This window comes from Phyllostomus hastatus, unplaced genomic scaffold (genome assembly GCF_019186645.2).
Source record: "Phyllostomus hastatus isolate PE091 unplaced genomic scaffold, TTU_PhHast_1.1 phas_contig_948, whole genome shotgun sequence".
Taxonomy (NCBI): domain Eukaryota; kingdom Metazoa; phylum Chordata; class Mammalia; order Chiroptera; family Phyllostomidae; genus Phyllostomus; species Phyllostomus hastatus.
The window spans coordinates 10,396,632-10,423,023 of NW_025333993.1; the positions used below are offsets into that span (position 1 = coordinate 10,396,632).

General features: G+C 58.3%; 2 protein-coding genes across 2 annotated transcripts; one reads left to right on the forward strand and one right to left on the reverse strand.

Moving 5' to 3' along the window:
- Window positions 1-1,505: 1,505 nt before the first annotated feature.
- LOC123828097 (keratin-associated protein 13-1-like) lies at window positions 1,506-2,237 on the reverse strand. Its single transcript, XM_045852688.1, has one exon. The coding sequence runs from the start codon at window positions 2,204-2,206 to the stop codon at window positions 1,739-1,741; it is 468 nt and encodes a 155-aa protein (XP_045708644.1). The 5' UTR covers window positions 2,207-2,237; the 3' UTR covers window positions 1,506-1,738.
- Window positions 2,238-22,928: 20,691 nt separating this feature from the next.
- Window positions 22,929-23,705, forward strand: LOC123828112 (keratin-associated protein 13-1-like). The gene has a single exon (XM_045852743.1). It carries the CDS (start codon window positions 22,967-22,969, stop codon window positions 23,435-23,437), a length of 471 nt encoding a protein of 156 aa, XP_045708699.1. The 5' UTR covers window positions 22,929-22,966; the 3' UTR covers window positions 23,438-23,705.
- The last annotated feature ends 2,687 nt before the right edge of the window (window positions 23,706-26,392 follow it).

The following is a 26,392-nucleotide window of genomic DNA, read 5'->3' on the forward strand; positions in this document are numbered from 1 at the left end:
TAGGATGCCATGCCGGTCTGTCGCACAGGGATGCTGCAGGCTTGAACGAGAGGGCTGTGCTGATGACGCCTGGGACTTCGCCCCGCCCCGGCCCCGCCCACCCCAGGGCCCCGCCCCGGCCCCGCCCCCACCCAGGACCCCGCCCCCACTCAGGGCCCCGCCCCAACTCAGAGCTCAGCCCCTGGCCCCGCCCCCACCCAGGGCCCCCGCCCCGGGCTCCCGCCCTCTCCAGGGCCCCGCCCCTACTCAGGGCCCCGCCCCACTCTGGCCCCGCCCCTCAACAGGCCCCGCCCCTCCCCAGGCCCCGCCCCCACTCAGGGCTCAGCCCCTGGCCCCGCCCCCACCCAGGCCCCCGCCCCGGGCCCCCCCCCACCCTGGGCCCCGCCCGGGCCCCGCCCACGACACCGGGTGTCGCTGTCTTGCCAGCCGCATTCCCTTCGCACAGACAGCCCCGGCCTCAGGCTCGCACACCGCTCCTTCCCCTTTCTGCCCGGGCTTCTCCGAGGTCACAGCGAGGACACGAGAGGAGCCCACCGGCGATCCTCTGCCCGGCGATGAAGTCCCGGGGAGTCACCGCACGTCCGAGACGGCATTCGCCCCTCGGGAGGCGGAGCCGCTGGGTAAATGCTTCTCCTACTAAAATCACATCTGGGGGCGGACAACCCCAAGAGTCACTCTGCAATTCCTGAAATGCCCCGAAGGATGGACTCTCCACTGTCCACTTTAACATCAAGTGAGATTTTCCCGTTTGATCGATATGAGGCCCACGGCCTTGTACGCCTGCTTCCTGGAACCCTGCGCAGACCCTGCGCAGACAGACTGTTCGCACCGAGCTCCGGGGCTCAGTTCCGCAGGAGGGCGGGCCCAGGCCTGGACTAGGAAGGAATTCTGCAACACGGCTCGGGCGTGCCGCGCTTCGTTTGCTTCGTCTGAGCCTGGAGAAGCGTCAGGGGGGTCCCCCACCCCCTGTACTCAGCCTCCCGCCCCCCTGCAGTCGCAGTGACTTGTACCCACGTACCCACGGGTACAGACGCGGCCCTGCAGCGCCGCCTGCGGGGCGCAGGGACAGGGGCGCCGCCGTGAGCCGGCCGGAGCCAAGCCGCAGTCCCAGGGAAACCTACGCTCAGATACCAGACGTGAAGTTTTCCTCTACGTGTGAGCTCGCAGCAGACATTGTGTCACGCGCCTGTTGTCGGCGCTTCTAGTCTGCGCACCGACCTCCTGCTTCCCCCTGTCGGTGGGGACACCGGCCTCCTGTTCTGGGGAAATGCCTCCCACACCGAGAGACGCAAACACCGGCGGGAAGACCACCCTCTGTGAGGGCGCACGCGCGGTACCAGCAGCAGGAGCCACTCAGCTCTGCCAGACGGCGCTGGGCCCGAACCCGGTTTCTAAGGTTGATGGCGATTCACTTCCTCCTCCAAACCCTCGAATACGAAAACGGTAGGCGGGTCTGGAGAGCAGAGGAATGGTAATACCGCGAACAATACGCTGGGAAGCCGAGTTATATGAATTTATTAGGTTGAAACTCATTTTCACTTGCTCTTCCATGGAAATGCAGGAGCAGGAGGACTGAATTTCGGGTGTCTCATTAATTTCAGGGTCTGTCCAAGCCGGTGAGGCAAGAAACTGATGGTTTACCGATAAAATAACTGTGGCAACTGGCGACGGAATGATGGTGGCACTGGGTGGACTCGGTCCTCAGTACTTGAGAGAATCGGGACCGTTCACAAGCTCGTCAGAAGAAGCCAGACCCGCAGGACGGTCTGTAGCAGGAGGACTGGCAGCTCCTGGGGGTCCCGCAGGTCGGGCGGCGGGATCCGGATCCAGGGCCCGGGGAAGGGACCCCACAGATGCCGTAACCCTGGGGTCTGAGGCCACCGGACCCACAGCCCAGGGAGTAGGAGCATCTGGACACTCGGCCCTGAGCCCCAGTGGACGGGGCCTGGCAGGGCCTGCTCGGCACGGGGACCCTCGGGCTGCAGCAGGACGGCCGGCAGCTGCTGGGCTCCCAGCAGATGACCTGGTAGCCGCTGCGGAGAGGGGGGCCCTGCGGGCAGCGGCTGGAGGAGCAGAGGTCCCTGCTGGGGGCCAGGGTGCCGGGGCGGGAGGAGCCGCAGGAGGAGCCGCAGTAGGAGCCTGGGCAGCGCAGGGAGCTGCCCAGGGAGCGGGAGGAGAAGTTTCCAGAGCGGCAGCTGGCAGACATGCTGGCGGAGGTCAAGGTCGGCCGAGTGACAGCGAGCAGAGTCTGAGTTCAATGCCACAGTGTGGGCTGGGGTGCTTTATACTCTCAGCGCCGGGTGTGGCCTCCCGCCCGGTCACCTTTTCCACGCTTGGAACCTCGCATTCCCGCCTGTGTAATTCCACTGGGTTCTCTGTAATTGAGGATGAATAATTCCCTCTGTCTCCTGTTGCTGGGTGGGTGCATGGTGCTGTCACAGGGCTAGGCCGGTGAGCTATTTCAGTGTCAGAGTGATGTGACTACAGCCATTAATGCCTTCTAACCAGGACCGGAAGTGCCCCCCCTTCTCGGCCAAGACCCAGGGTGCTTCCCAGGCAGACGGGCTGGGGGGCTTCTCTCTAAGGGCGGGATCAAGTGAAGTCACTCTCTCTAAGTCAGCGGAATGAAGACACCCTGTTTGTCACCACAATTCCCTTCCCCTAAATTTACTTCATTCCCAGAAGTTATTTCCCACGTATTTCCTTACATAATATACTGCTTCTTAAATTCATTGGGAAAGGAAAACAGATAAGATGAATCGAGAAAGAAACTCGGTGGGTCCCGGCCGGAAGCAGATCACTGGTGACTTCAAGGGTTTTCCATCTGCACGACTTAGATAGAAAGTTCGACTTCGATGGCGCGTAAGCTCCTCGTGGGGACCCTGTCTCCTTGGCCATGTCCACTCCCCGTGAGCCTGGAGTCCCCTCTCTCCAGACGAGCCCCGCACGCAGGACCTTCTGGGCAGTTTTATTTTCAAGTCCTTTTCACACAATGTTCTCCTTCATTGTAAAACACACGCTACTTATTTAAGATTATTTTTCCACTGTAAAATATCTAAATATCTTTTCACGGAGCTCTCTATTTCGGCAAACCTGAGCTAACACGAGTCCCGACACGTTGTCCCCAGTGGGAAAGGCAGTAATCTCCACGGTGATTGGGAGTGGCAGGAGGTGTGTGGTCCTGGGTGTACGGGTGCAAGCAAACACACGCGCCGGGGATGGCCGAGGAAAATCCCTTACACTGCTTAAAAATTAAAAACCTGGAAAACAGTGAATTAAAAGGGCAATTTTATAGCATTGAGCTGTTTTAGTGCCCCTCCCAAAGCATGAGGGAAGGTGAGACGGAACACAGGCCATGACTCACATGGCAGCAGAGTAGTAAACATTAGGTAGAAATCTGGATGTATCACATCTCAGAGAGCAAATTTCAGAGAACATCAGACTTAAAATAGGTTTTCTTAAATATCAGGAAACAGAAAAGGGAAAAATAAAAGGATGTATCAGGCAAATGAAACCAACCACGAATGCTAATGCTGCATTACTAATCTCAAAGTTTGCTGCGTGGTAGGAAGTCCATTAGCCGTTTCCCAGCAACCGACCCACCCTCCTGGCAGGAGGGTCCCGTCATCTCACTCTGCACTCAGAGGGGATGATGCTGGGGCCACGCCCTTCAGGAGAGCAGCCATCACCCATGCGTGTCCAGTTCCAGGCACGCTAATTAAGTTAGAATTCAGTTCCTCAGTCGTATTTGCCACATTTCAAGCGCAAAAACAGATACGTGTGGCTCATGGATACCACATTTTGGAAAGTGAAGATCAAAATATCTCAGCATCACACAAAGTTCCATTAGATACTGCTTCCTTAGACAGACGGCATGCATGATAGCATGGCTGGCTAATATAAATTAATACCTCCCCTATTTCCTCTAGAATGCAAGAATGTTAGAAATGACAAGGCCATTTCATTTACCCCAATTCACGTATTACCATGTTTAAGGAATTTCTGTACTTTAATTTTGTGTATGCTTACGTGTATTTACACATATCTGTCCCCGTGTTTTTATGGGCAGCATTTTCTTAAGTGTACCCAATATTTTTATCTCTTCCTTTACTGATAATTCCTTCTTACATCTTCTTGCTACATTCTGGGGCCACTTCGCTTTCGACAGTTACTGCAGGTTTTGGTGCTGGAAGTCCGGGGACAAGCTCAGCGTCTGCTCGTCTGAAAGTGTTTCGTATCTGCCCTTCCTTTCTGAAATGGACACTCACTAGCCAAGTACTCGAACGTCCCCTTTCTGCAGAAATTGAGCATATTTAATTTCTTCCACCTTCATTTTTTTTCTGTTCATAATACAGTCATCGATTTTATTATTACTTTTTAAAACATAACTTATATTCTCCCCCTCTGGTTGCCTTAAATTGTTCTTTTCCTTTCTTGCTCATCAGTCTGACTTCATGTGCCTCGGGCTGGGCCTTCGTTCACATTCACCTGCACGGGTGTGTAACAGTTCGTAAATGTGTGCACTGATGTTCTTCCACTTGGAACAGTCGCACTGGGTCCGTTGTGTACATGCTGACCCTCTTGGACTCATTAATATCTTGACTTGTCAACGGTCGTTAAATGTTCATTGAACATCACTGTGTCTGTATACACACACACAAACACAGTCTCCTTCTAGGACTTCAACTGAAATGACATGAGACCTCTCCATGTTCTCTGAAGCTGCACTCAATATTTTTATAGTTTTTTTCATTTTTTATTTTAAATCTATCCTAGTGACCAATCGCTGACTCTGCCTCTATCTCTATCTAAAAATCTATCCTTTTGTTTTCCAAGTACATCAGTTATCGTTACTTTGACATCTAGATCTAATGTTTTCATTTACTGAATGGCCTGTGAGTGTGTTTGTGCTACATGAAACATATTTGGGATTTGGTCATTTCCTAACTTCCCGAAGTCTGGTGAAGTTTCCTTGGGAATCAGACTACCTCTATACCTGTATCATCTTTACACTCATCTATATCTGGAGCTATGTATCCATCTATACTTCCATAACCATGTTTGTAACTTTACCTCTATTCATAAGTGTACACATGCGTCCACATTTATGTCATGTCCACTTGCATAAAGATGCAATGCAAGGCTCATGTGTCGTTAACTCAGTCTCTCTTTCACGTGTAGCCCTAGCCGTTCGGATCAAGCATCACTGCTGTTCCCTGCATGTCCTACACGACTGTCACCCCGTCTGCCACCTGTGCCTCTTGGCATGCACAGGGGCCCCACATCTTATGAGAGAATCATTCTAACTCCTGGCTTTGAGATTTTAATTCATAAAAATCAACACATTCAAACAAGAGTCCTCAACTACCTATGGTTTGAGGAAGAAAAATATCTGAGGTTCTTCAAAATTAGTTCAAACCCCCAACTTTCTGGGACTTCACAACCTATTCCCATGTGCACACTGATCCTTTCATAATACCTGTTTCATATCCCAATCAAAACCCCAGTAAAAAACAGCTGGCACCAGTAGACAAAGCTGGGTAGCAGAACGAAGAGATTTATTAGATTATAATGATTTTTCATTTCGTACAGTTTTGGGGGGGGGGAAACAATAATACCCATCCCATCTCCAGTGGAGAGATGATACAGCAATCGTTGAATTCTTTAGGCGCATTTGGGGCCTGATGGGCAGTGAGGCCTCGATACTCAGAGAATGAGGGAGCGACTCATCCTGCAGGGGACGCGGAGACAGGAGGGGATGAGTGCAGGCAGGGATAGTAGGGACGACAGGGTTAGAAATCCAGTGAGATGATCAGTAGCAGTTGGATCCACAGGCTGGTCTGGAACCACAGGAGGACTGGCAGCTCCTGGGGGTCCCGCAGGTCGGGCGGCGGGATCCGGATCCAGGGCCCGGGGAAGGGACCCCACAGGCACCACAACCCTGGGGTCTGAGGCCACCAGACCCAGAGCCCAGGGAGCAGCTGCTGCTGGACCCCCGGCCCTGAGCCCCAGTGGATGGGGCCTGGCAGGGGCTGCTGGGCACGGGGACCCTCGGGCTGCAGCAGGACGGCCGGCGGCTGCTGGGTGCCCAGCAGATGACCTGGTAGCTGCTCTGGGGAGAGGGGCCCTGCGGGCAGCGGCTGGAGGAGCAGGGGTCCCTGCTGGGGGCCGGGGTGCTGGGGCGGGAGGACCCGCAGGAGGAGCCGCAGGAGGAGCCTGGGCAGCGCTGGGAGCTGCCCAGGGAGCAGGAGGAGGAGTTTCCAGAGCGGCAGCTGGCGGACATGCTGGCGGAGGTCGAGGTCGGCCGAGTGACAGGGAGCGGAGTCCGAGTTTGGGTGTCCCTCCTGGACGGGGGCGTTTATATGCCCCCGGCACTGGGTGTGGCCCCTTCCGGGACCGTCTTTTCCACATTTGAAGTCCCTCATTTGAGTACACGTAACTCAGTAATTCTCCTCGTAATGGCTGTTCCCCTGCTCGCTTCACTTGCACTCATGGGTGAGCGCGTTGTGGTTTCACGGTTGGGTGGCAGTGGGTTGCCCCGGTGACACACGGCGGGTCGGTGTGTGGTCACCCGCACCCTGGCCAGGAGAGCCCCTCCTGGGTACCGTCCCCCGTTCCTCGTGCACCTGCTCCCGCCGTGGCTGCTCCGGACTTTGCTTCCCGGGCGGAGCCTGAAATGCAGTCGCCTCCCGCTGGGTCGGCGGCCAAGGGGCAGACACCTGGTGCCGATGAGAGGCCTTGGACGGGCCGGCCCCGCTGGGACCGCGGATCCGCAGCGCCCGGCAGAGAGCCCCTCCTCTGACTCCCCATTAGCAGTGCTTCCCTGTCCAGCCTGGGGGTCTGCGGAAAAGCTGGCCAAAGGGGCTGAGAAGGAAGACTAGCAAAGCGCAGCCCGAGCCACTTCCTTTCTGACTGGGTGTTTCACAAAGGAGACCGTCCGTAGAGCAGGCAGAGCCCACGCCGGACGCACGTGAGGGAGAGCGAAGCGGAGGGTCAGGAACAAGGGACAGCGCTGGCCAGGGGACGGGAGGCGCAGGAGGCCCTCCGACCCGGCCGGACGGCCTGCGGCTTCTGCGGACGCGTTTCTACTGGTGAACCGTCCAGGGCCCCCCTTTCCCAGAGCGTCTCCGAGCCCCCACCCCGAATGCTGACCGTCCGTGGGCGTTTCCAAGGGCGCGAGAGAGGCTGGTTTCTCCTGCTTGTGCTACGTGACCGCTGTCCCGACTGTCTGACCGGATTGGACCCAGGTTTTGTGAGTCTTGAAGTGCATGATTTTGGAGTCCTCTTTAAGGAAAAAAATGCATTATGAATATAACAGCAGATATAAATATGAACAGTAACTTAGAATAAGAGTGATATTAACAAAGAAAAACTCGCAGGGTGACAACACCCCCCATAAATATCAGAAAGTCGGAACAATCAGGTGTCACAGTCATCACGTCATCTGTAACCTTTCGCCTGTGTCTTTGCTGCAGTCCGATCGTTTCTGCGTGACAGTGACTGTGTCAGCAGGAGTCGCGTGATTTTCCGCAGACAGAAGTAGAGTTCACCTTTTCCTTCAGGACTGCACACGAAGCTACGTAAGTTGTCCTTGATGGCACGGAAGAGTTCCAGATTCTTCCCTGGTACCAGTGACGCCACCTCCTCCCTCTGTCTTCAGTCAGGGCTTCAGGCCTGGCGACAGGGTCACCTCAGCCGGGGTGCTCGATTCACGTCCCACCCCGGTCCGCTGCCCTGGGGGTGGGGACTCGGGGGAGGGTCGGCTGTGGCCCGGGTTCCCGTGGCTTCCTGGCAGGTAGCAGAGCAGTGTCTCGGTCTGCACCCTTCTCCTCGAGGCCCAGCTCCCTGAGCTGTGGGGCCAGGAGGCTGACCTCCGGGGCTGGAGGCAGGCACAGGTGGGCAGCTCTGCGGACCCACCCACAGCCCAGGACGGCTGCACCGATGCACCAGCGGCCCCCTGGCTGCCGTGGCCCCGCGGGGGTGGCGGGGTCCTCCGGGCCTGCCTGGCACGTGCCCACGGAGCCTCGGAAAGGCTGGGCAGAGCACCTTCGGGACTGAAGCTTCGTAGGTTCTCCCTCTCTCTCTCTCTCTCTCTCTGGCCCCAGACGCCCCGGCCGAGAGTCCGGGCGTGTGCCATCGTGGCATCCCGGCTGAGGGCTCAGGGCCTGCAGGGGCCCCCGGTCACTCTCCAAGGCACCTTCCACGGCGATGGCTCCTTCCGGAGCTTTGACCGGACTCCCAGTGGTTACATTGCTGTATTTTTTGTTGCTTTTATTGTCTTTCGCCCTCTTTCAATCCAAATAAAAATTAAGAACATGTCTGACAGACTTATCACATTCTTCGAATGCATTGTCTCGTTTCTGGACAACTTTAAGACAAAGGCACCAACGGAACCCACACCGACGGCCCCACGTGCGGCGTCGGGGGTTCAGGAGTGTGACGCCACTGCGGCTCCCGGCGCTGAGCGAAGACGGCCTTTGGTGGCTCACACTGCGCGTGCTTAGAGTGTAAACGTTCTCTCGATCTAACGGACGCTCGACGGTGACTTTAACGACAGGGGGCACCGCACGGGCTTTGTAAAGCAGAGGAGTGACAAGGGGGCTGCCCTCGCAGCCAACAGCCACTTCAAACACTCACCTTGTGAGCTTCTGATTCTCTCAAGTTCTCCCGTGGGCTCCACGCCACCGGGGGAACAGTTCTCATCCCTGCAGTGGGGTGAGTGTCAGGCCTTGCTCGAGGCTCTGGTGTCCAAAGAACTTCTCGAAAGTGGTTGTCTTCTTACACGCAAGAGTGACTTTTTACTGACTGGAGGCAGGAACAGTGTTCATCAAAATAACAGTCAGTAAAGGGCCCATCCAACTCAACACCAAAAAACACAAGCCACCTGACGAGAAAATGGGTCAGGGGCCTGAACGGACAGTTCTTCCGAGAAGACCTGCAAACGGCCCACAGACACGTGAAGAGGTGCGCAGCTTCACCAGCTGTCAGGGAAACGCAAGTTAAAACTGCAAGACACCACCTCGGACGGGTTAGGGTGGCTGCCTCCGACGAGACAGGCGATCACAAGGGTGGGGGAGGTGGTGGGGAGAGGGGGGCCCCGTTCACTGCGGGCGGGAACGGGAGCTGGGGCAGCTGCCGTGCAAAAGTCTGGAGACGCCTCAGAAAATTAGGAATACAGTTTTCATGTGACCCAGCAACCCCTCTGACGGGTATCTACGCCCCAAATTTGAAACATTTATTTGCAAAGACATGTGCGCCCCTATGTTCTCTGCAGCACCATCCACAGCGGCCGAGACACTGAGGCAGCGGAGTGTCCCCCGGGAGAGGACTGGACAGAGGGGACGCGGTGCGTCTGCACAGTGGACACCGCGCAGCTGCAGGAAAAGGTGAAGCCCTGCCATCTGCGATGATGCGGATGGAGATTAAGAATATCGTGCTGAGTGAAATAAACTGGGAAGAGCTAAGGACCGTGTGAGTTCACTCATATGTGGGACATACAACTGAAGGCAACAAAGAAATTCATACACAAGGACAACAGCTTGGGGGTTACCCCAAGGGGTGGGGAATGGGAAGGGGTGGGGGGAGCTTGGAAAGGGTATAGGGGTCAACTACGTGGTGACGGAAGGAGACTGGTCTCTGGGGGACGAGCACAATGTGCACATACAGATGACGTGTCAGAGAGATGTACACTCAGTCCTATAGGAGCTTGTTACTCAGTGTCATGCCAATACATTCAATGTTTAAAAGTTGAGTTAAGAATGTTTGTCTGCAGTGACAAATCTCCAGGCTGCCCCTCTCGTCCCTGCGCCTCCCCAGCCCCTCGCTCTGGTGCAGCGGCGAAGGGAGCCACTGGAACGATGCGTCACGTGCTCTCTGGTCCCCCATCGAACCCGGCCCGCACAGCTTGTTCCTCGCACAAGTGCGGGCCTCTGTGGGCTTTCCACTAAATTCCGACTTAGTTGCCAGCATTTAGATATCAGAGGAATTCACACAAAATATGGTCTTCTGACTTCTTTTAAAAATTCTGGGTGCCTGTGCCACCAGAGTCTGAGCCGCCCCACTCCTGCGGGGTGTGCTCCCCATGATTCCCCGAAAGCCCCACCACTACCCTTCCCATCTGGCTCTGAGGCCACATTTCGGTTGCCATTGGTTACCAATCCTGCGCCATTATTTTGTTGTGTTCGTTAAGGTCCCTCTCATTGGGGGGAGAATGAGAGAGAAACCGAGAGGCTTTGGTTCTAAGACAATTTGTGAAAACAAGCTTCCTTACGGCCAGGAAGGGTATTCCTCCACCCTTACTAGAAACGCGCTGTGTCTGTGTTGATGGGTTAGAACACGGAACCTCAAGCCTGAAACAGACGGCAGGGCGACGAGACCGCCTTATCGACGTGCACGGTCCTCCGACTTAAAGCACCTCGGACAGCCACAGAATCTGAGCGGGTTTTGTGCGGCGGGCAAAGGCTTACATCAGTGGTTCCCTACCTCCGAACCGACAGGAGCACATGCCAACCAACCAGAAGATAAATAAACGATGGAGAAAAACAGACGAGCAAACACCTTGGGCCACTGCCCCGCCCGGAACTGCGATGTGTCACCTGCCCCTGCTGGAAACCATTCCCTCCGACATCGGGCAACATGTAGCGAGGCGCCAACGGAGCCGCTCAGAGCCCTAGGGGTCATACTGCTTTCCCGACAACTGTGACCGCTCTGCGCAGCGAGGGTCTCTCCACGGGTGGAAAGGACAACATTGGAAATGGAGAAACGGGGGTCTGTTTTCTGTGGATGGCATCCTAGCTCGGCGGCAATGGGCAGCCCTGGCTAAGAACATGCTGCCGCCTCTCTTCGTGCCATCGCGGCGCCCTCGCCGAGGGGAGGCTGCTGTTTGCATGTGAGGAAGATGGATTTCGTGGCATCGCTATCCGTCCTGCGAGATGCCGCATCTTAGGGTTTGAACAAAGGCGGTGTGTCTCTACCCAGGGACACTGTGCAGATGGCCTCGTGATGCCTAGCAGCGAGTGACTCACTGGGAATCCTGGCGAGAAGAGTAGCAACTGTGACAGCTAACACTGGGAGGCAGTGCAACAACAAAGCCTTTAGTCAGAAATCAGAGGCCTGCCCGCTGACTGCCCGCTGACTGCCCGCTGACAGCGTGAGTGGCACCGCGTGGTGGCCGGTAGGCGCTCCTTGATGACTGTTGATCAGAAGGAAGAGAAGGGAAGCTCCGTAGCAGGGGGCTTAGATGACAGGAGCCGTGTGAGAAGGGGTGAATATTAACGACTGTGTTTGCTCGTCCTTCCTTTGTCTGGGGAGCTGAGAGAGGGTCACTGCTCCTAGGAGCTGGTTTGGATGCTTTTCTGCCCTGAAGCGACAGTCAGATGAGATGCGGGGCCGACACGTCCCCGCTGGTGTCCAGTTGTGGTCGGGGGGACAGCAGTGAGGGGAAGGAAAGAGCCCGGGCGGGAAGCTGTCTGGGTGACCTCTGTGTGCGTGAGCCCGTCCCCTCCTGCCATGTCCTGTCCTGAGTGTCACCAGCGCCTCCTCCTGTCCTTTTTCCCAAAGTCTCTGCTGAGTGAAGGCACGAGGTGCGTGAGGCAGGTCACGCCACGGCCGTTCCCGTAACCCCCCCAGAGTGGCGCAGGGCTGGGCGAGCTTTCTGCCCGTGAACTCTGTCTCCGGGACAGGGCTGGGGCGTTGGTGGAACCCGGGAGGGGATGGCGTGGAGGCGGATGTGGCTGATCCGCGGTGCTGCTGGGCTCCTTTGTGCCGGAGCCTGTGCACGCCCGTGGGCAGGCAGCAGCCCGAGGCAGGAGTCCAGCCCGGCTCTCCCGAGTGCAGTGGGCCGGGTGGAGTGTGGCTCCCTGGGCGGAGTGCCGCTCGGGTGGATGGCGGGGACACACACGCAGCAGAGGCGGCGGTGTCCCGGCGTCCGGAGGAGACGACTGGATGGGGCCTCAGCTCCTGGGGAACCTCTGACCTGGGGACCCCCTTCCGGCTTTCTTGCTCACCAGCCGTGTGCGCTCAGTTCGCTCGCTCTGCCATTTCGCTGTTCAAATTCTGCAGCGCCTAAACTTGGCCCTGGCACGTGCTTGGTGCCCCGAGATGAACCCCTTGCACGTCTTGTCCCACTCGGAGCGGACCAAGCCGTCGCTGAGCGTGGCCGTCGAGCTGTGAGTCGTAGGTGAGGCTGTTCCTCCCCGGGGAGGGTTGTGCGCAGGGTTCTGTCTTTCTTGTCACCTTTCTTGATGCTGACTTTTCAACGTGTCCCAGTGCCAGGACTTATTTTTAAAGACTTGGAATTCAACAAACCAACAAACGAGGTAATCTCAGGGCATCGTGAAAAGAAGTGTGTTTGATCGCTCAGGACCTGAAACTCTGGTGAGTTTACGGGATGCCCGTTAGCACATGGATGTCGGCATCCCACCGGCCCGGTGACTGGTTCTGTGGAGGGGACACGCCCTTGAGATTGAGGGACGGTGTGACAGAAGGCTAAAAGCTTGTCCCCATTGTCAGGACTCCTGGGAACCAAACCCTGACGCTACCCTTTCCGGCACTGTGAGCTTGTGCAGTGACGGAGCCCATCACGCCCCAATCTTCTCATCCGTGATGTGGGGGTGACAATGGTACCTCTCTCACTGGGTAATTATGAAAATTAATGCAGTAATATATGGGAAATACCCAGGGTACTGTCTGCCAATTAGTAAGGAACGCATGTAACTCTTTGCCTAAAATAAACAAAGAAAACCATTCCCAAGTGATTCTAACTCAGCAGGGGTGTCCAACCTTTCGGTGTCTCCGGGCCACACTGGAAGAAGAAGAACTGTCTTGGGCCACACATTAAATACGCAAACAGTAATGAAAACTGATGAGACAAAAAAAAGGTTCTAAGTAAATGTACGATTTTGTGTTGGGCCGCACACGGGCCGAGGGCCGCGGGTCGGACACCCTTGCCAGGTGCCAATTTCAAGAATCACTGCTCTACATTTTTCTTGTGTGAGCCATTCCTTGGTAAAAAGAGCGAAATGTTTGTAATTCAATGAGAAACTTGGGATTTAAAAAAATACACTTGAAAAAAAATAAGAGTAACTGCAGCCCCACGTGGAAAGCACCATTTTAGGCTCCATGGGACCAGAGCAGCGTTTGGAAGCCCATGATGCGTGGCCTCGCTCAGCGACACGACAGGGAGCTGACCGCCGACTGGCTCTTCTCCTGTCCCCCCTACGTCTCCCGGCCCTTACATGTATCTCTTCGTCGCCTAGCTTTACGAAGTGGTAATGCTCTCTAAGCAAGGACGCCTTTCTGTGTATTTTATTGATGGAATAAAACTGCTCTCCTCTGGGCTTGTTTTCAAGAGTAGTTAAGTGTTTCTGTTTCCTGTTGAAATGCTCTAAATGTTATTGGTTTAATTGGTATTTTAGATCGGAGATTATGGAGTGAAGAGTTTCCAGGGCCCGTTTTAAGTTTTGCACCTTCAGTGTTACAAGGCCTCTTTGATAGACTCTTCCTCCAAAGGCAGACAATTTCAAGGCGATTTGCGCGGCGGCCCTGATGGGACTCTGCTCACCGCTGCGCGCGTCTGGCCCCGTCGCGCTCGGCTGGTCTGTCCCTACGGAGGAAGCCCCCAAGCAGACCCCCTGGGCCCCGCAGGGACAGCACCGGGTGCAGCCGTGACGTCCTACTCGGTTTCCAGCACAGAAGGACGTTCAGAGACGTTTATTAAAAGGATGCGTCTAGGCATTCCCAGTGTAGACTTTATCGCTTTTACTTGTGGCCAGGGGCCAGTGTGTGATTGTTGCTTCGTGAGCTGAGATTTTGCTGTCTGGGTCCTTAGGGAACGGACAGGTGTAAGGAAACCAGGCGTCTAGTCTGAGTGTGTGTGTGTGGGGGGCGGTGTGCCGGCCCTACTGTGCTGCACGGTGATTGGCAGAGTGGGGGGGCGGGGCCTGCTGTGCTGCACGGTGATTGGCAGGGTGGGGGCGGGGTCTGCTGTGCTGCATGGTGATTGGCAGAATGTGCTGCACGGTGATTGGCAGAGTGGGGGCGGGGCCTGGTGGGGCACGGTGATTGGCAGGGAGGGGCGGGGCCTGCTGAGCTGCACGGTGATTGGCAGCGTGGGGGCGGGGCCTGGTGGGGGCATGGTGATTGGCAGGGAGGGGGCGGGGCCCCGGCTGCGTGGCGACGCCCTGATTCCTGGCCCTGAAAACAGGCAGCTTCCTCCCATGAATGAGAAAGGAATGATCTGTCTCTTAAGTAAATGAATAAAACATACTCAGCCATGTCTGTGCAGGGGAAAATCAATCTCATGTTAATGAGCAAACTGATGAGCGACGCCCCAGAGGCCTGCACCCGGAAGGGCCCTCCTGGGGCGCAGCCGGGGGAGGGTTCACAAGGGTCTTCGGGAGGAAATCCGCGCTGCGGCCTCATTGCGCCCAAGGAGGATGGAAATTGGGAGACGCATCTAAATCAGCCTCCTAAGGCGCCTCCGGCTCTGCTCTCGGTAGAGACGAGCCTGCGGAGAGAACCCGCCCCACGCCGGCACCGGGACCTGAGCCCAGCCCGCGCCGCAGCGCACGCCTGTCCGTGGTGCCTCCAGCCCGTGGCGCTCCGCACGGCCGCCCCAGCCGACTAACTCAGCCCCGCCTCGGGAAGGGAATGGCCGCAGAGGCTCCCTCTGCCCAGACCAGACCAGCCATGTTTCTTTGAGCCTCCAGGGACCAACCCCTGCCCCGAGCGGCCCGAGGCCCTTCCCCATCAGTTTGACCTGTGTCCCCATTTCTCACAACACACTTACACATGCCTAGCCCCTGGACCATCTCTTCCCAGCGTGTTACAAAGGAATAGAGACACACCAGCCAATTCTGCAATAATTTGCTTAACTTAACATAGGAATCAGGTTCATGATTTTGCTTATTTATTTCAGTGGGTTTCGTGCTTTTGCTCAGTTCCTGTTGGCGTGAAAATGCATCATTGCTGCTTTCCCCGCAGAACACCATTTAACTGGGAGGTTCAGAGCTTCCGGAGAAAGCACACAACCAGGTGCCCCAGATGCTGAAGTCCCGGCTGTGGGCAGACTCAATTCTCTCTCCTTGCCTCTTTTCTTCTCTCAGTCTCTGTCTAAACCTGGAGCCTCACACAAGATATTTTTGCAAACCCCAACAATGATTGGCTTCTCCCCACCTCCTGTGAGATAAAGCAAAGCACAGAACTTAAGAAATGTGCTGAGAAAAGATATTTCTTTCATGCTAGCTGTTCCATTCAAGATCTAAGTGTTATCTCACAGAAGCAGGATCCAAGCTGAACCCAAGATCAGAATATAGTTCTTGTCATCCAGAAATATATTTCAGGCTCCTAGCAGAGTCAGAGCTGAAGAGAACTCGGGAATGGGTTTGGCGCTAATAACTCAGACTGCTGTGACCCCAACGACTGTTCATTGGCTCAGTCACTTGTCTATCTCTGCATTAACTCATCTGCTCAAGTCTAATAAATATCCATCCTGAGAAAGAAATTCATGAGGACAAATGAAATAATTGAATGAATGAATGAAAAGAGTGAAATTTGAAGACAAACCTGAACTTAAACCTTAGTTCTATTACTTACAAGAAATGCCTTCACATAAATTACTAAATGTTGTTAGTGCATTATACAAGGCCTGTCCAGAAAAAGTCCAGCCATTGTTAACACAATGAGAATGGCTTGCGTGACATCAGTGTGACCTGGCAGCCAAGGAGCGTGGACTGGAATGCACATGCGTGAACAATGACCACTTCACTGTACTGGTCAGTGGGGGTGTAGACGCCACTGAGTGAGCATGTGCGCTGTGTGGCCATCGCATCCAAAATGACTGAGTGAGTAGAGCAATGACTCTGCATCCAATTTTGCATTAAGCTCGAACATTCCTCCAAGGAAACTATTTGGATGATTCAGAAATCCACAGCCATAGGCAACCAGTGGCTGGCAGCGTCAGCACGACAACGTGCCTGCTCATTGTCTGCTCACTGTCTCATTGTCACAGAGTTTTTTGGTGAAACATCCAATCACCCAGGTGACTCAGCCCCGCTACAGCCCAGGTTTGGTGCCCTGAGACTTGTGGGTTTTCCCCAAACTAAAATCACCTTTGAAAGGGACGAGATTTCAGACCATCGATGTTGTGTTTTCAGGAAACCACAACAGGGCAGGTGATGGTGCCTGGGAGAACTAACTGCATGAGGTCCCACGGTGCCTGCTTTGACGGAGACTGAGGTGTCATCGTCCTGGGTGCAATGTTTCTTGTATCTTCTTCAATAAATGTCTCTACATTTTACATTACATGGCTGGATCCCTTCCAGACAGACTATACATAGGACTGCATATATCAGTTGGTTTTGTTTCTCCAGAAAACTCGGGCACACTCTCTAAGAAACAGGTAAGTTTCTACATGCTTGCTGCCCGCATCCTCTCCAACCGGGTATGCCGTGCGCTCCTTGAGTCCTGCTTGCATTTCACTGGGCGGGGGAGGGAGTGGAGCGCTTCCTGCACAGCCGGCGGCGGAGCAAACTCTCAGCAACGAACGGTCGTCCCGTGGAAGCTCACTGCAGAGACGGAAGGATCAGACGCGTTTCCAACTCGGAGTCTCGGAATGTTACATGGTCGGGACCCTCAGCGGCCACGGCGTCTCCCCCGATACACGCAGCAGCCGAGCGCTGACCGCTGTCCTCCGTTCGGTTCCCGTCAGGACGACCCGAAATGCACCAGCGCAGGGAGGTGGACGCCGTGACCCCTGGCCCCGCGCCAGCCTCTCCCGCGCGGGTTTGGTGACGCCCAGCTCTGCAGCGGTGCCGGCGCTTCGCACCGCGCCTGCTCCGTTTCTCTCCCTGGTCCGTCTGCGGGGCCGACGCGAACACATCGCACGGCAAGGGACCCGCGAGCTGAACGTGAAGCTGGGCTCCCTCTCCGGCCCCTGAGACCTCCCCCCTCTCTGACACACATCTTCACACGGACCAGGATGCAGACGGGGAACTAAGTCGTGGAAACAGGAGGGGGGCCGGCTCTTTCCCGGGCCGCCCCAAAGAGCCGGCGATGTCTGTCTGCCGACCGGCCAGCTGAACACAGAGGGCTTCCCCCGGCCTCCACCAGTGCAACGGCCCATCGGCACCCAGGGCGCGGTCTCCACCCCGAACGCAAGGTGAACAGCCGCCGCCGCCGCCGCGGTCTGCCAAACCAGGCACCGGGAGCAGGCGAGGTCCAGCGGCGGCGGGAAGGCTCTGGGGCGTCGGCAGCGGGAACATGGGTCCCCTCTGGAGGCGGTCGAGTTGAGCAGGGTTCAAAGGCGTTTGGTTTCTCTAAAATAATTTTAACAAATCTAAGTAATGAAGTTTGATTCCAATGGACATTTGCGAGAAGATGGGTATGTTAGGGTCATGAAAAAAAAGATTAAAATGGAGACAAAACCAAACAGGGAGGATGGTGAAGATGACATTGTTGATTTCACTTTTTCTGGGCTCAGTCTCTGCGCCCACCAAGCCACAGAGCCGCACTTCCCCTGCTTCCTAGCCTGACCCCCGGCGGGGGTCGGCAGGTCCGAGGACCCCCAGTCCGACTGCACGGCCGTCACGACGCTGTGGTAGTTAGGGCGCCACGGCGCGGGCGTGTGCCTGCACGGAACGGAAGGGGGGGTCCAGAAATGGATGCATGCAGACCACACGGATGGACACAATGGTGTCTCGGTGATGCCATGGGCAAGGGCGGTCTCTTCAACTAATGGCGCTGGGATAAGTGGACACCTACACACCTACACACACACACACACACACACAAGCTTGACTTGAACTTTGCACCATATCCCGTTGCCCCTTCCGTGAAGGTCTGAACTGCCCACCTGTGTACAGGTTTTTTCCTCTGACCTGCGCAGGTCAAATCCTCCTTGTCCAAGGGTCCACTGGCCGCTGAGAATCTGTGTTTGTGGAGGGCTGACTTGAGTTACGCGTGGATTTTGGACTTTGTGGGCCGTGGGCACCCCTAACCCCACCATTATCTGTGGGTCAACCGTGGCAACATATTTTTTGGTAAATTAGACTTAATTGAAACTTGAAAGCATCCGCTCTTAAAACCCGTTGGTAAGAAAATGAAAGGACAAGCCCGAGCCGCAGGCTTGGAGAGAAAATCTGAAAAGCACAGAGTGGACGAAGACCTTGGACCTAGGACCCATGTGGGACTCTCACAACTCAATGATAAGGGAGACACGACCCCAGAGATTTGAACAGGCCCCACGGAAGCAGAGACCTGGGAGGCGAGGGGCTCATGAAAGGACAGCTCATCCTGTGAATCGTGAGGCAAACGAAACTGAAATCACACGGGACACGGCTCCGTGCATTGCCAGCGTAGGCGAGTAGTAACAGCAACGACGATGCCGCTGATAACGAGCGTGGTGCTGACGAGGACGCGGAGCCGCTGCGCGTCGCTGCGGGAAGCGAGCCACAGCCACCGCGGGACACCGCTCGGCACTTCCGCACGAAGCCGCACCTGCAGTCACCGGCAGCGCCACCCCCGGCTTACCCAGGGAGGACGAGGGGCCGGGTCTGCAGCCAGGCCCACACCTGGCCGTGGGGCAGCTCTGCCCACGACACCCAGACGGGAAGGCGCCCGGGGGTCCCGTGCCCGGCCCGTGAATGACCACCCTGTGCCACGTACTCGCGGAGGAACACCGGTCGGCAGTGACAGTGGCCGCAGCGCCACTGAAAGGCACAGGTACACGGAGGGACCTCAGGAGCACCGTGCTCTGGGAAGGAGCCTGGACACGGAAGCCTGCATGAGACACAGCTCCTGCCACAGTGCGCTCAGGAAGCAGAAGGTGATCGGGACAGGAACTCACATTCGCGCTGGGAGGGGTTTGACAGGAGGGGGCCCGAGGGAACTGGGGGATGATGGAAACGCTTTGTTTCTCAGCCGTGTCGGGGGTCACACGACTGTCTGCGTTTGTCAAACTCGCGGAACCGCACATCTCGAGGGTGGGCTTCACTGTGTGCGTGCTGCACCTCGGTAGAACCGACCAAAATAGTAGCAGTAGTAATAATAGTAATAATAATAGTAATAATAATAATAATAACAACAGTCAAACGCCTGACCGGAGAAGCGTATTTGCAGGAGAAGGCCGACACGTAAAGTAAAGGATGCACGAAGAGCACCCTGAAGGTAGCTCTAACAGAAGAAGCGACTAGAAAGCTCTCGGCAGAAGGAAGTCACAGCGAAGAGAACCGAGGCCTCTGGGCGGCCCAGCCCATCGGTGCGGCAGCCGGGACCCGCCCGCCCCCGAGCCCGAGGGCGGGGAGCCTGGCGGCTGAGCAGCCCCGAGGGCCTCGGGCCCGGCAACCCCCTCCCACCGAATGCACGCTTGGCAGGAGCCCTCGGCACGGTGCAAGGTTTCAAGTGCAAATACGTCCTTCGTCCGTGACGTGTGGTGCTGAGCCACGACAAAGCGGGAGGAAGACGACGAGTAATGTGCAGCCCTTACGCGGCCGAGCTCGGCGAAGCCGCCGCGGGAGCAGCCGGGGCCTCGTGCCCCAGCCAGGCGGCCGGCTGTGCGGACTCTGGCAGCAGCGGGGCAAACCCGTCCTCACCGTGACTGCAGGAGCCCTCAGCGGGGGCGGGGGGTGGGGGGGGGTGGGCCCTGCTTGCGTCTCAGCTCGGCCACACGTAGAAGATGGGACCAAGTGTGTGCTGAGCAGGGTCTCTGTGAAGGCCGATGCGCTGACATCAGTCACGACGGGCCCGGAACGGTGCGTGCACACGCAACCCCTCCCCCCCCCGATGTGGTGGCAAAGCACACGCACGTCGGCGTCAGCATGGGTGCACTGAAAACAGCTCTAATATAGAACTACAAGTACATGCACAATGCAATTGTGTTCTTGTAACTGAAAATAACGCTAGAACCACCAACTGTGCAAACTTACAATGTGTGTGAGGAAAACCGCCTGGAACGCTCCTGAAACCCAATGGACGTGTTCCTGGGACGACCTTGAAAAGACAGGAGGGAGACTCAGGCCGGGGGTGGCCCAGGAAGGACTCCTCTCTGTCGTGTTTTGAGACAGAGAGAGAGAGGGAGAGAGAGAGAGGGAGAGAGAGAGAGAAATATGATAGAACGGCAACAGTTGCGAGTGGAGGTGATCCAGAAAACTGCTCTGGAGTTTGCCTTTCCTTCACGTATTTTCCATGGCTGCAGTGGGTTGGCAAAACAACAGTCTGAGGAGATCACGGAGGTCTGCATGGAAGCAGAGGGCTTCGGAGACCTGGGCACTGACCGCTCCACGGAACCGTGCGGAGGGTCCGTCCCGGAGACACACGTGGCCAGTCTGCCGCCGGGTGACCCCAGGGAACGGAGGCCCAGCCCCGTGCCCGGTGCCTGGAGAGGGCCAGAGGCTCTCAGAACCGGGTCCCGGGCCCAGACCCAGCAGTAACCGGGGTGAACGGGCGGGTCCCCTTCTGGGCCAGAGGGTGTGGACAGTCGCACCCGGGGGAGAGGCAGAGGGGGCCCTGCAGGCCCAGAGAGGGTGGGTTCCAGGAACCCGGGGGCCAGCGAACGGGAGGACAGGGCGATGGACGGGATCGCACGGTGTCCACGCTTTCTCCCAGGGCCGCACGTCCGCCCGGCGGAGGGTGTTCCCACACCCGCGGGGACTCCGCGCTCAGAGAGCCAGCGTGCGCTCAGACACGGGCTCGGTTCGCGGGGGGCTTGGAGCAGCAGCCACCGCCGCCACTGGGGCACCCAGGCCAGCCTGGGGGCGCCCCCGGGTTGGTCTTCTTCCCGGCAGTGCTGGTGTGCCCCCACTCATAAGAGGAAAAAAGACGTTTCCCATCGCCGCCCTTTTCCTCGGACACACCACGCGGTGACTCTGTCCTCAGACGCTCAGCCGCGCCCCAGGAGAGCGCGGGAGAACCTCGCCCCGTCCCGGACAGGCCACCCAGGGCCCGCTGGGCGCTGCTCGAGGTCCCACCCCCCCTCCTTGTTCCTCCCCGCGGGACACGGTCAGGAGCACCCGCCTGTCCTTCATCAGCATCTGCACGGAGCGCACCGGAGGCTCTGATGAATGAAGCCTTGACCTAATTAGGAGTGGGTGGGGGGTTAATTAGAATTGACTTAGTCCCCAGTTATTTTCAGGTTCACTCCCAGAGGTGGGAGCTGGCCTCGAAAAGCAAGAACTTCTGGATCTTAAAAAGCCTTTTTAAAATTTTTTTTCAGTAGAATCCACTTGAGCAGGATGAGAGACAACGAGAGAACTGTCCCCTGGGGAAATGCAGTCAAACGCGGGGAGCCCAGGGGGCGTGTCCTGGGCGTGGTCCCTGGGGCGCCCCGCATTCCCTCCGGGAGTCGGAGCGGCCGTGGGAGGGGCGCCGGGGCGGCGGTGGGGGGTGAGCCGCACTGGGCGTGGGGGAGAGCGGCAGGCAGCCTGGCCGGTGTGCGCCCGCAGCAGGGCCGTTGGCCGCCGGTCGGAGAAGGACCGCCCTCCGCACGGAGGGCCCGGAGTTCACGCCCCTCGGTGAGGCCCTGCGCAGCGCCGGGTTCAACAGGAGGCGGAGGAGCCCACCCCAGACGCTCCCGTTCTCCTCCTGCTGCGCTTTCCCCCCATGAATCCAAGAACTGGCTTCTGGCTCTTGGGCTAGAAAGTAAAACATACGCCACAGGTATACAGTTCAGTGATGTGTGCAGCGCCGCTCGAGAATACACTCCTCGGTGCAAATGCTCCTAAGAAGGGTAAATAAGGCTCTCCTGCCTTATATAAACACGCCTAATAGATTCGGGCTGACGCAAAGTCAAGTCAAATTTGCTTTTGTCTTCGCAGAGTGTTGGAGTCTTGACTGTGCATAAGGAGCCTGTGTGTGGTTCAGGTCTTAATTTTGCCCCTGTCTCACCGAGCCATCAGGAGGAATTTACTGGACGTTTCTGAGACGGTTTCTCCAGCGCGGACGGACCAGAGGGTGTTGGAGCCCCGCGGGGCTCTCATGCTTCAGGTTCATCGCTGCGGAGAACGGTGCCCACCCCTGAAACGCGAGTGATCGCAGCTGTGAGCGCGTGTGCCCTTCCGTCGGGGACCTAACGCAGCAGACACCGTGAGCCGCCGACACCGCAGGCAGAGGCGCACGTCTCCGGTGAGACAGGCCTGTCGGAAAGCACAGGGGACGCCGCTCCAGCGAACCCTTCCATCCGAAGCCTCACTGACGGGGCCTCGGGGAACCCTGCTGGCCCCCCGCCCTTGAAGTCCGTCGGCGGGAACACCGAGGACGGGGTCTGGGCCCCTTAACGCCGACCTCCGGCTCCGGAGGTCGGGGAGTCGAGTGTGTCACGGGGAAGGCGGCCGTGTGCCAGGCCGAGGGGCCCACGGTCGGTTACGCTCCGCCGGCGACCGTCAGGATCCCGTGGGTCAGGTCAGCCAGAGGGCGGGCGGAAGGCGGCCCTGGTTGCTGGGGCTCCTGCGTGTGGTGCTGGGGGAGAGCCACGGTCGCACGCCGTGAAGAAGACACGTCACAGGTCAGGCAGCGGGTGACCAGGGGTGTCCCCGAGGCCAGGCCCCCCGCCGTTTCCCGGGGGAACTGTCTGAGGGCGGCCACCGCGCGCCTGATGCCCTGGCGGGAGGCAGGGAGGCTGACGCGACTGCGTGTGGCGAGAGGACGGCCCACGGGCCCGCAGACAAACGGGGGGGTGGGGGGCGCGTGTGCCCACGTGGCCTCCAAGGGCGGGACGCGGGACATTCCCGGGAGGAAACGGAGCGGCTCCTTCCCAAGCGCATCCGAGTGATTCACGTCCAACCAACCACGTGACGATGCAATGAACGCGACCTCGGCAGTGACCTACGGGGCCCTCCCCCCGTCCAGCGGCGAGCAGGAAGCGCCGGCCAGGGACACACCCAGGTCCGTGCGGGTATATAACGTGCAGCCCAGACCGTGGCATTGAACTCGGACTCCGCTCGCTGTCACTCGGCTGACCTCGACCTCCGCCAGCATGTCCACCAGCTGCCGCTCTGGAAACTCCTCCTCCCGCTCCCTGGGCAGCTCCCAGCGCTGCCCCAGCTCCTCCTGCGGCTCCTCCTGCGGGTCCTCCTGCAGCTCCTCCAACCCCGGCACCCCGGCCCCCAGCAGGGACCCCTGCCCCTGCCTGCAGGGCCCCTCTCCCCAGAGCAGCTACCAGGTCATCTGCTGGGCGCCCAGCAGCTGCCGGCCGTCCTGCTGCAGCCCGAGGGTCCCCGTGCCCAGCAGCCCCTGCCAGGTCCCGTCCACTGGGGCTCAGGGCCAGGGGTCCAGCAGCAGCTGCTCCCAGGGCTCTGGGTCTGGTGGCCTCAGACCCCAGGGTTGTGGTGCCTGTGGGGTCCCTTCCCCGGACCCTGGATCCGGATCCCGCCGCCCGACCTGCGGGACCCCCAGGAGCTGCCAGTCCTCCGGCGGCCGACCGTCCTGCGGGTCGTCTGCCTGTTAGACCGGCTTCCTGACCGTCCGACCACAGCGCCCCCTCCTCTGCTTGGAGCTGCTCCTGCGGCCTCTCCCGGGGGATGGGGGGCACCCGGCCGCTCTCCCCACCGGCTCTCCCCCTCGCTGGCGTTCACCCTGGCTGACAGACGGGTCTTTCCAACAGTGAAGTCCACGAGTGATCGAAACACCGAGTCCAACGTCTGTAATTCTGAAACAACTGCTGCAGATCGACATAAACTCTCCTCGCGCCACGTGTTTGACCCAATAAACTCACTCCTGCATCTGATGTGTTCTCATCGGTGTTTGCTGGCTCTCAAAGCTCGGTGACCTGTCTCTGGGCCCCAGACCTTCCGAGTGAGCGCCCCATTTCCCTGGGAAACGGCGGGGGGCCTGGCCTCGAGGACACCCCCGGTCACCCGCCGCCGGGAGGATCCGACGCCCGAGGGTCGGCCCACCGTGGGGGCCGCAGGCCAGCCGTGTTTGCCGCGAGGACCCCTTCCACGGGCAGTCACCTTCGGTTCTGAGTGTGCATACTCAGACCAACAGGCGTTAGAGCTCACCCCAAGTACGCCAGCGAGGCGATGAGATCTTTACAAAATGTCACGTAAAACACTTGAATGAATCTAAAATAATGGCAGGAAAAGAGAGAAAACGTGGAATGCCAGGAGTTGGAAGGAGTTATGGTTCTCTCTGAGAGTGCGGGCAGTGGGTCTTCCAGTGTGAATGAGTGTGTGTGCGTGTGTGTGTGTGTGTGTGTGTGCGCCTGTGTGTGCCTGTGTGTGTGTGTGTGTGTGTGTGTGTGAGAGAGAGAGAGAGAGAGAGGGAGAGAGAGAGAACGAGGGAGACAGAGCCAGACACGGAGTTCTAACGGTGAGAACCACGCGGGAGTTACAGGGAGGGAGATGTTGTCTGTGGTGGAAAGCACGTCCGTGTGAATTACCGACTCACAGAACGGTTATAGCCTGGGTGGTGCTCACTGAACTCCCCCAGGTAGTGGGGGCTGCAGACCGCGCCCCTCGGGGGGGACTTGCCCGCGGAACGGGGGGCTCAGTCGGGGGAGTGTGATGCTCTAAACCTCGTCACCCGCCTGGGTGAGGGCCTTGGGGCCCCGGCCCCACGGGGACGGTCTGACGGAACCAGATCCTTGTGGGGTGAAACTCAGGTCCGGGACAGGACACGGTCTGTGTGTGTTTTCTATTTCCGTCGGTCATGTGTCTCCGCGGCCAAACGCAGGGTGGGCACCCAGTTACAACTCCTCCACGCCCGGTTCACCGACAACTGTCCGTGGGCGGGAGAGCGGCCGTCACCGACGACCACCCACTCCAGACGTGGGATCCGAGCGCTGGCCGCTGTGCCCCCCCCACCCCCCCAGCTCCTTCCTCAGCCTCTGGCTCAGCCTCTGGAATCCGAGAAAATGGGCCTCTTCCCTCGCGCCCTCAAGGAGATCAAGGCCTCAGCGTGGTGAAGGGGGGTGTCCCGGGCTCCGTGCCCACCAACCAACCCGGACTCAGGGGCGGGAAGTGAGGCGGGAGACCGGGGGTTGGGGGGCCTGGAACCCCGGTCCTCACCGTCCCTCGAGCCAGTTTCTCGGGTCCTTGACGCGCGTCACTTGCACAGGCCCGTAAAATCGTCTCTTGGTTTGAACTAATTAGGACGATTCCAGCGGAACAAGGTGTCTGCCGCTCACACCCGAGGAGCAGCAGCTGTTAAAAAAGCGAGTCACTGAGTGCGGAGCGCTCTCTGACGCGGGTGCACCGGAGCAGGTAGCGTCTGTATCGGCCAGGCGGAGAGGGCCGGGGAGCCCGAGCGACGGCTGGGCGCGGGGGGGGGGATTGCACGCGCAGTGCTTCTCTCCGACGACCACCCCAGGGTGGAAGGACGGGTCTCCGGGCACAGAGAGGGTCTCGCTCTGGAGCGACCGGGAATTTCTCCGTCTGACGCCGCCGGGAGGGGCGGGGCCAGACAGCACCGCGGGCGGGGCGGCGAGGTCGGGAGAGGAAGTGCCGGGTTTGGAGAGTTCAAGTTCAGACTCCCCGAAGGGTCACGTGAAGATCGGGTTTCAGGAACCAGACTGGACGCGTGAGTGCCCTTTGCACCCTGTCTCCCTGTAATGTGTCCTTAGTGTCTGTCTCCTCACCGCGAATTTCCAGCTGTTTTCCCGCCGATCTTGACTTGCTTCTGCTTCCTTCCTCTGTCTCCCGGACTTCTGACCTCCCCTGCCTCCCCGGCGCCCACCTCACCCCGGTCACTGCCCTGTCACACCGCTCGTACAGGGAACCAGCCCCACTCTTTCGTCAAAGCGCAGACCTACTTCGATAACGTGGCGTGCGTGTAAAATGACAGAGTAGACGTTTCCTGGTTCTGCCCCTTTGCACTTTCTGACAATAAAGGTCAGGGATCGGTGGAGCAGTTCTCCGCGTGCCCCAGACACCCGTCTTCGGGGGGGTTTCCCCTGGACTCGGGGTGCGGGTCACACCCTCGCCGTTCGTGGGTGCCCGGTGTTGGGGTGCTTTGATCCAGGCGGAGGAGGGAGGGGCAGGCCTGGCCTGCGCCACTGAGACTCGCTCGGGGCACCGCGATGTCAAGCATCTGCAAAATGATGGTTAGTTTATTAAATACGGAGAAAAGGAACTGTTGTCTTTCCAGGTTCACTTGTGAGCTTTTACCGTATCCCCTCGTGCTGCTGACGTTGGGTCAAGGTAACGAGGCAGAAAGCCGGCAGAGCCTCCTCCAAAGAGCCGGTCCCCACCGAGACCCTGCCTTGGAGAAGCTTCTAGAGACCACAGCCGCGGGCGCGTCAGGGGAACCTGACAGTGGAACCAAGGCCGGGGTGCCCCCCGCCACGGGCCCTGCTCTCGGGGCCACGGCGCCATCCCTCTCCCACGACTCCGTGGGGGACGCCGACAGAGAGTGGCCCCCGGGGCTCCCGAACCTCAGAAGGAGCGAGCCAGCGCCCGCCGAG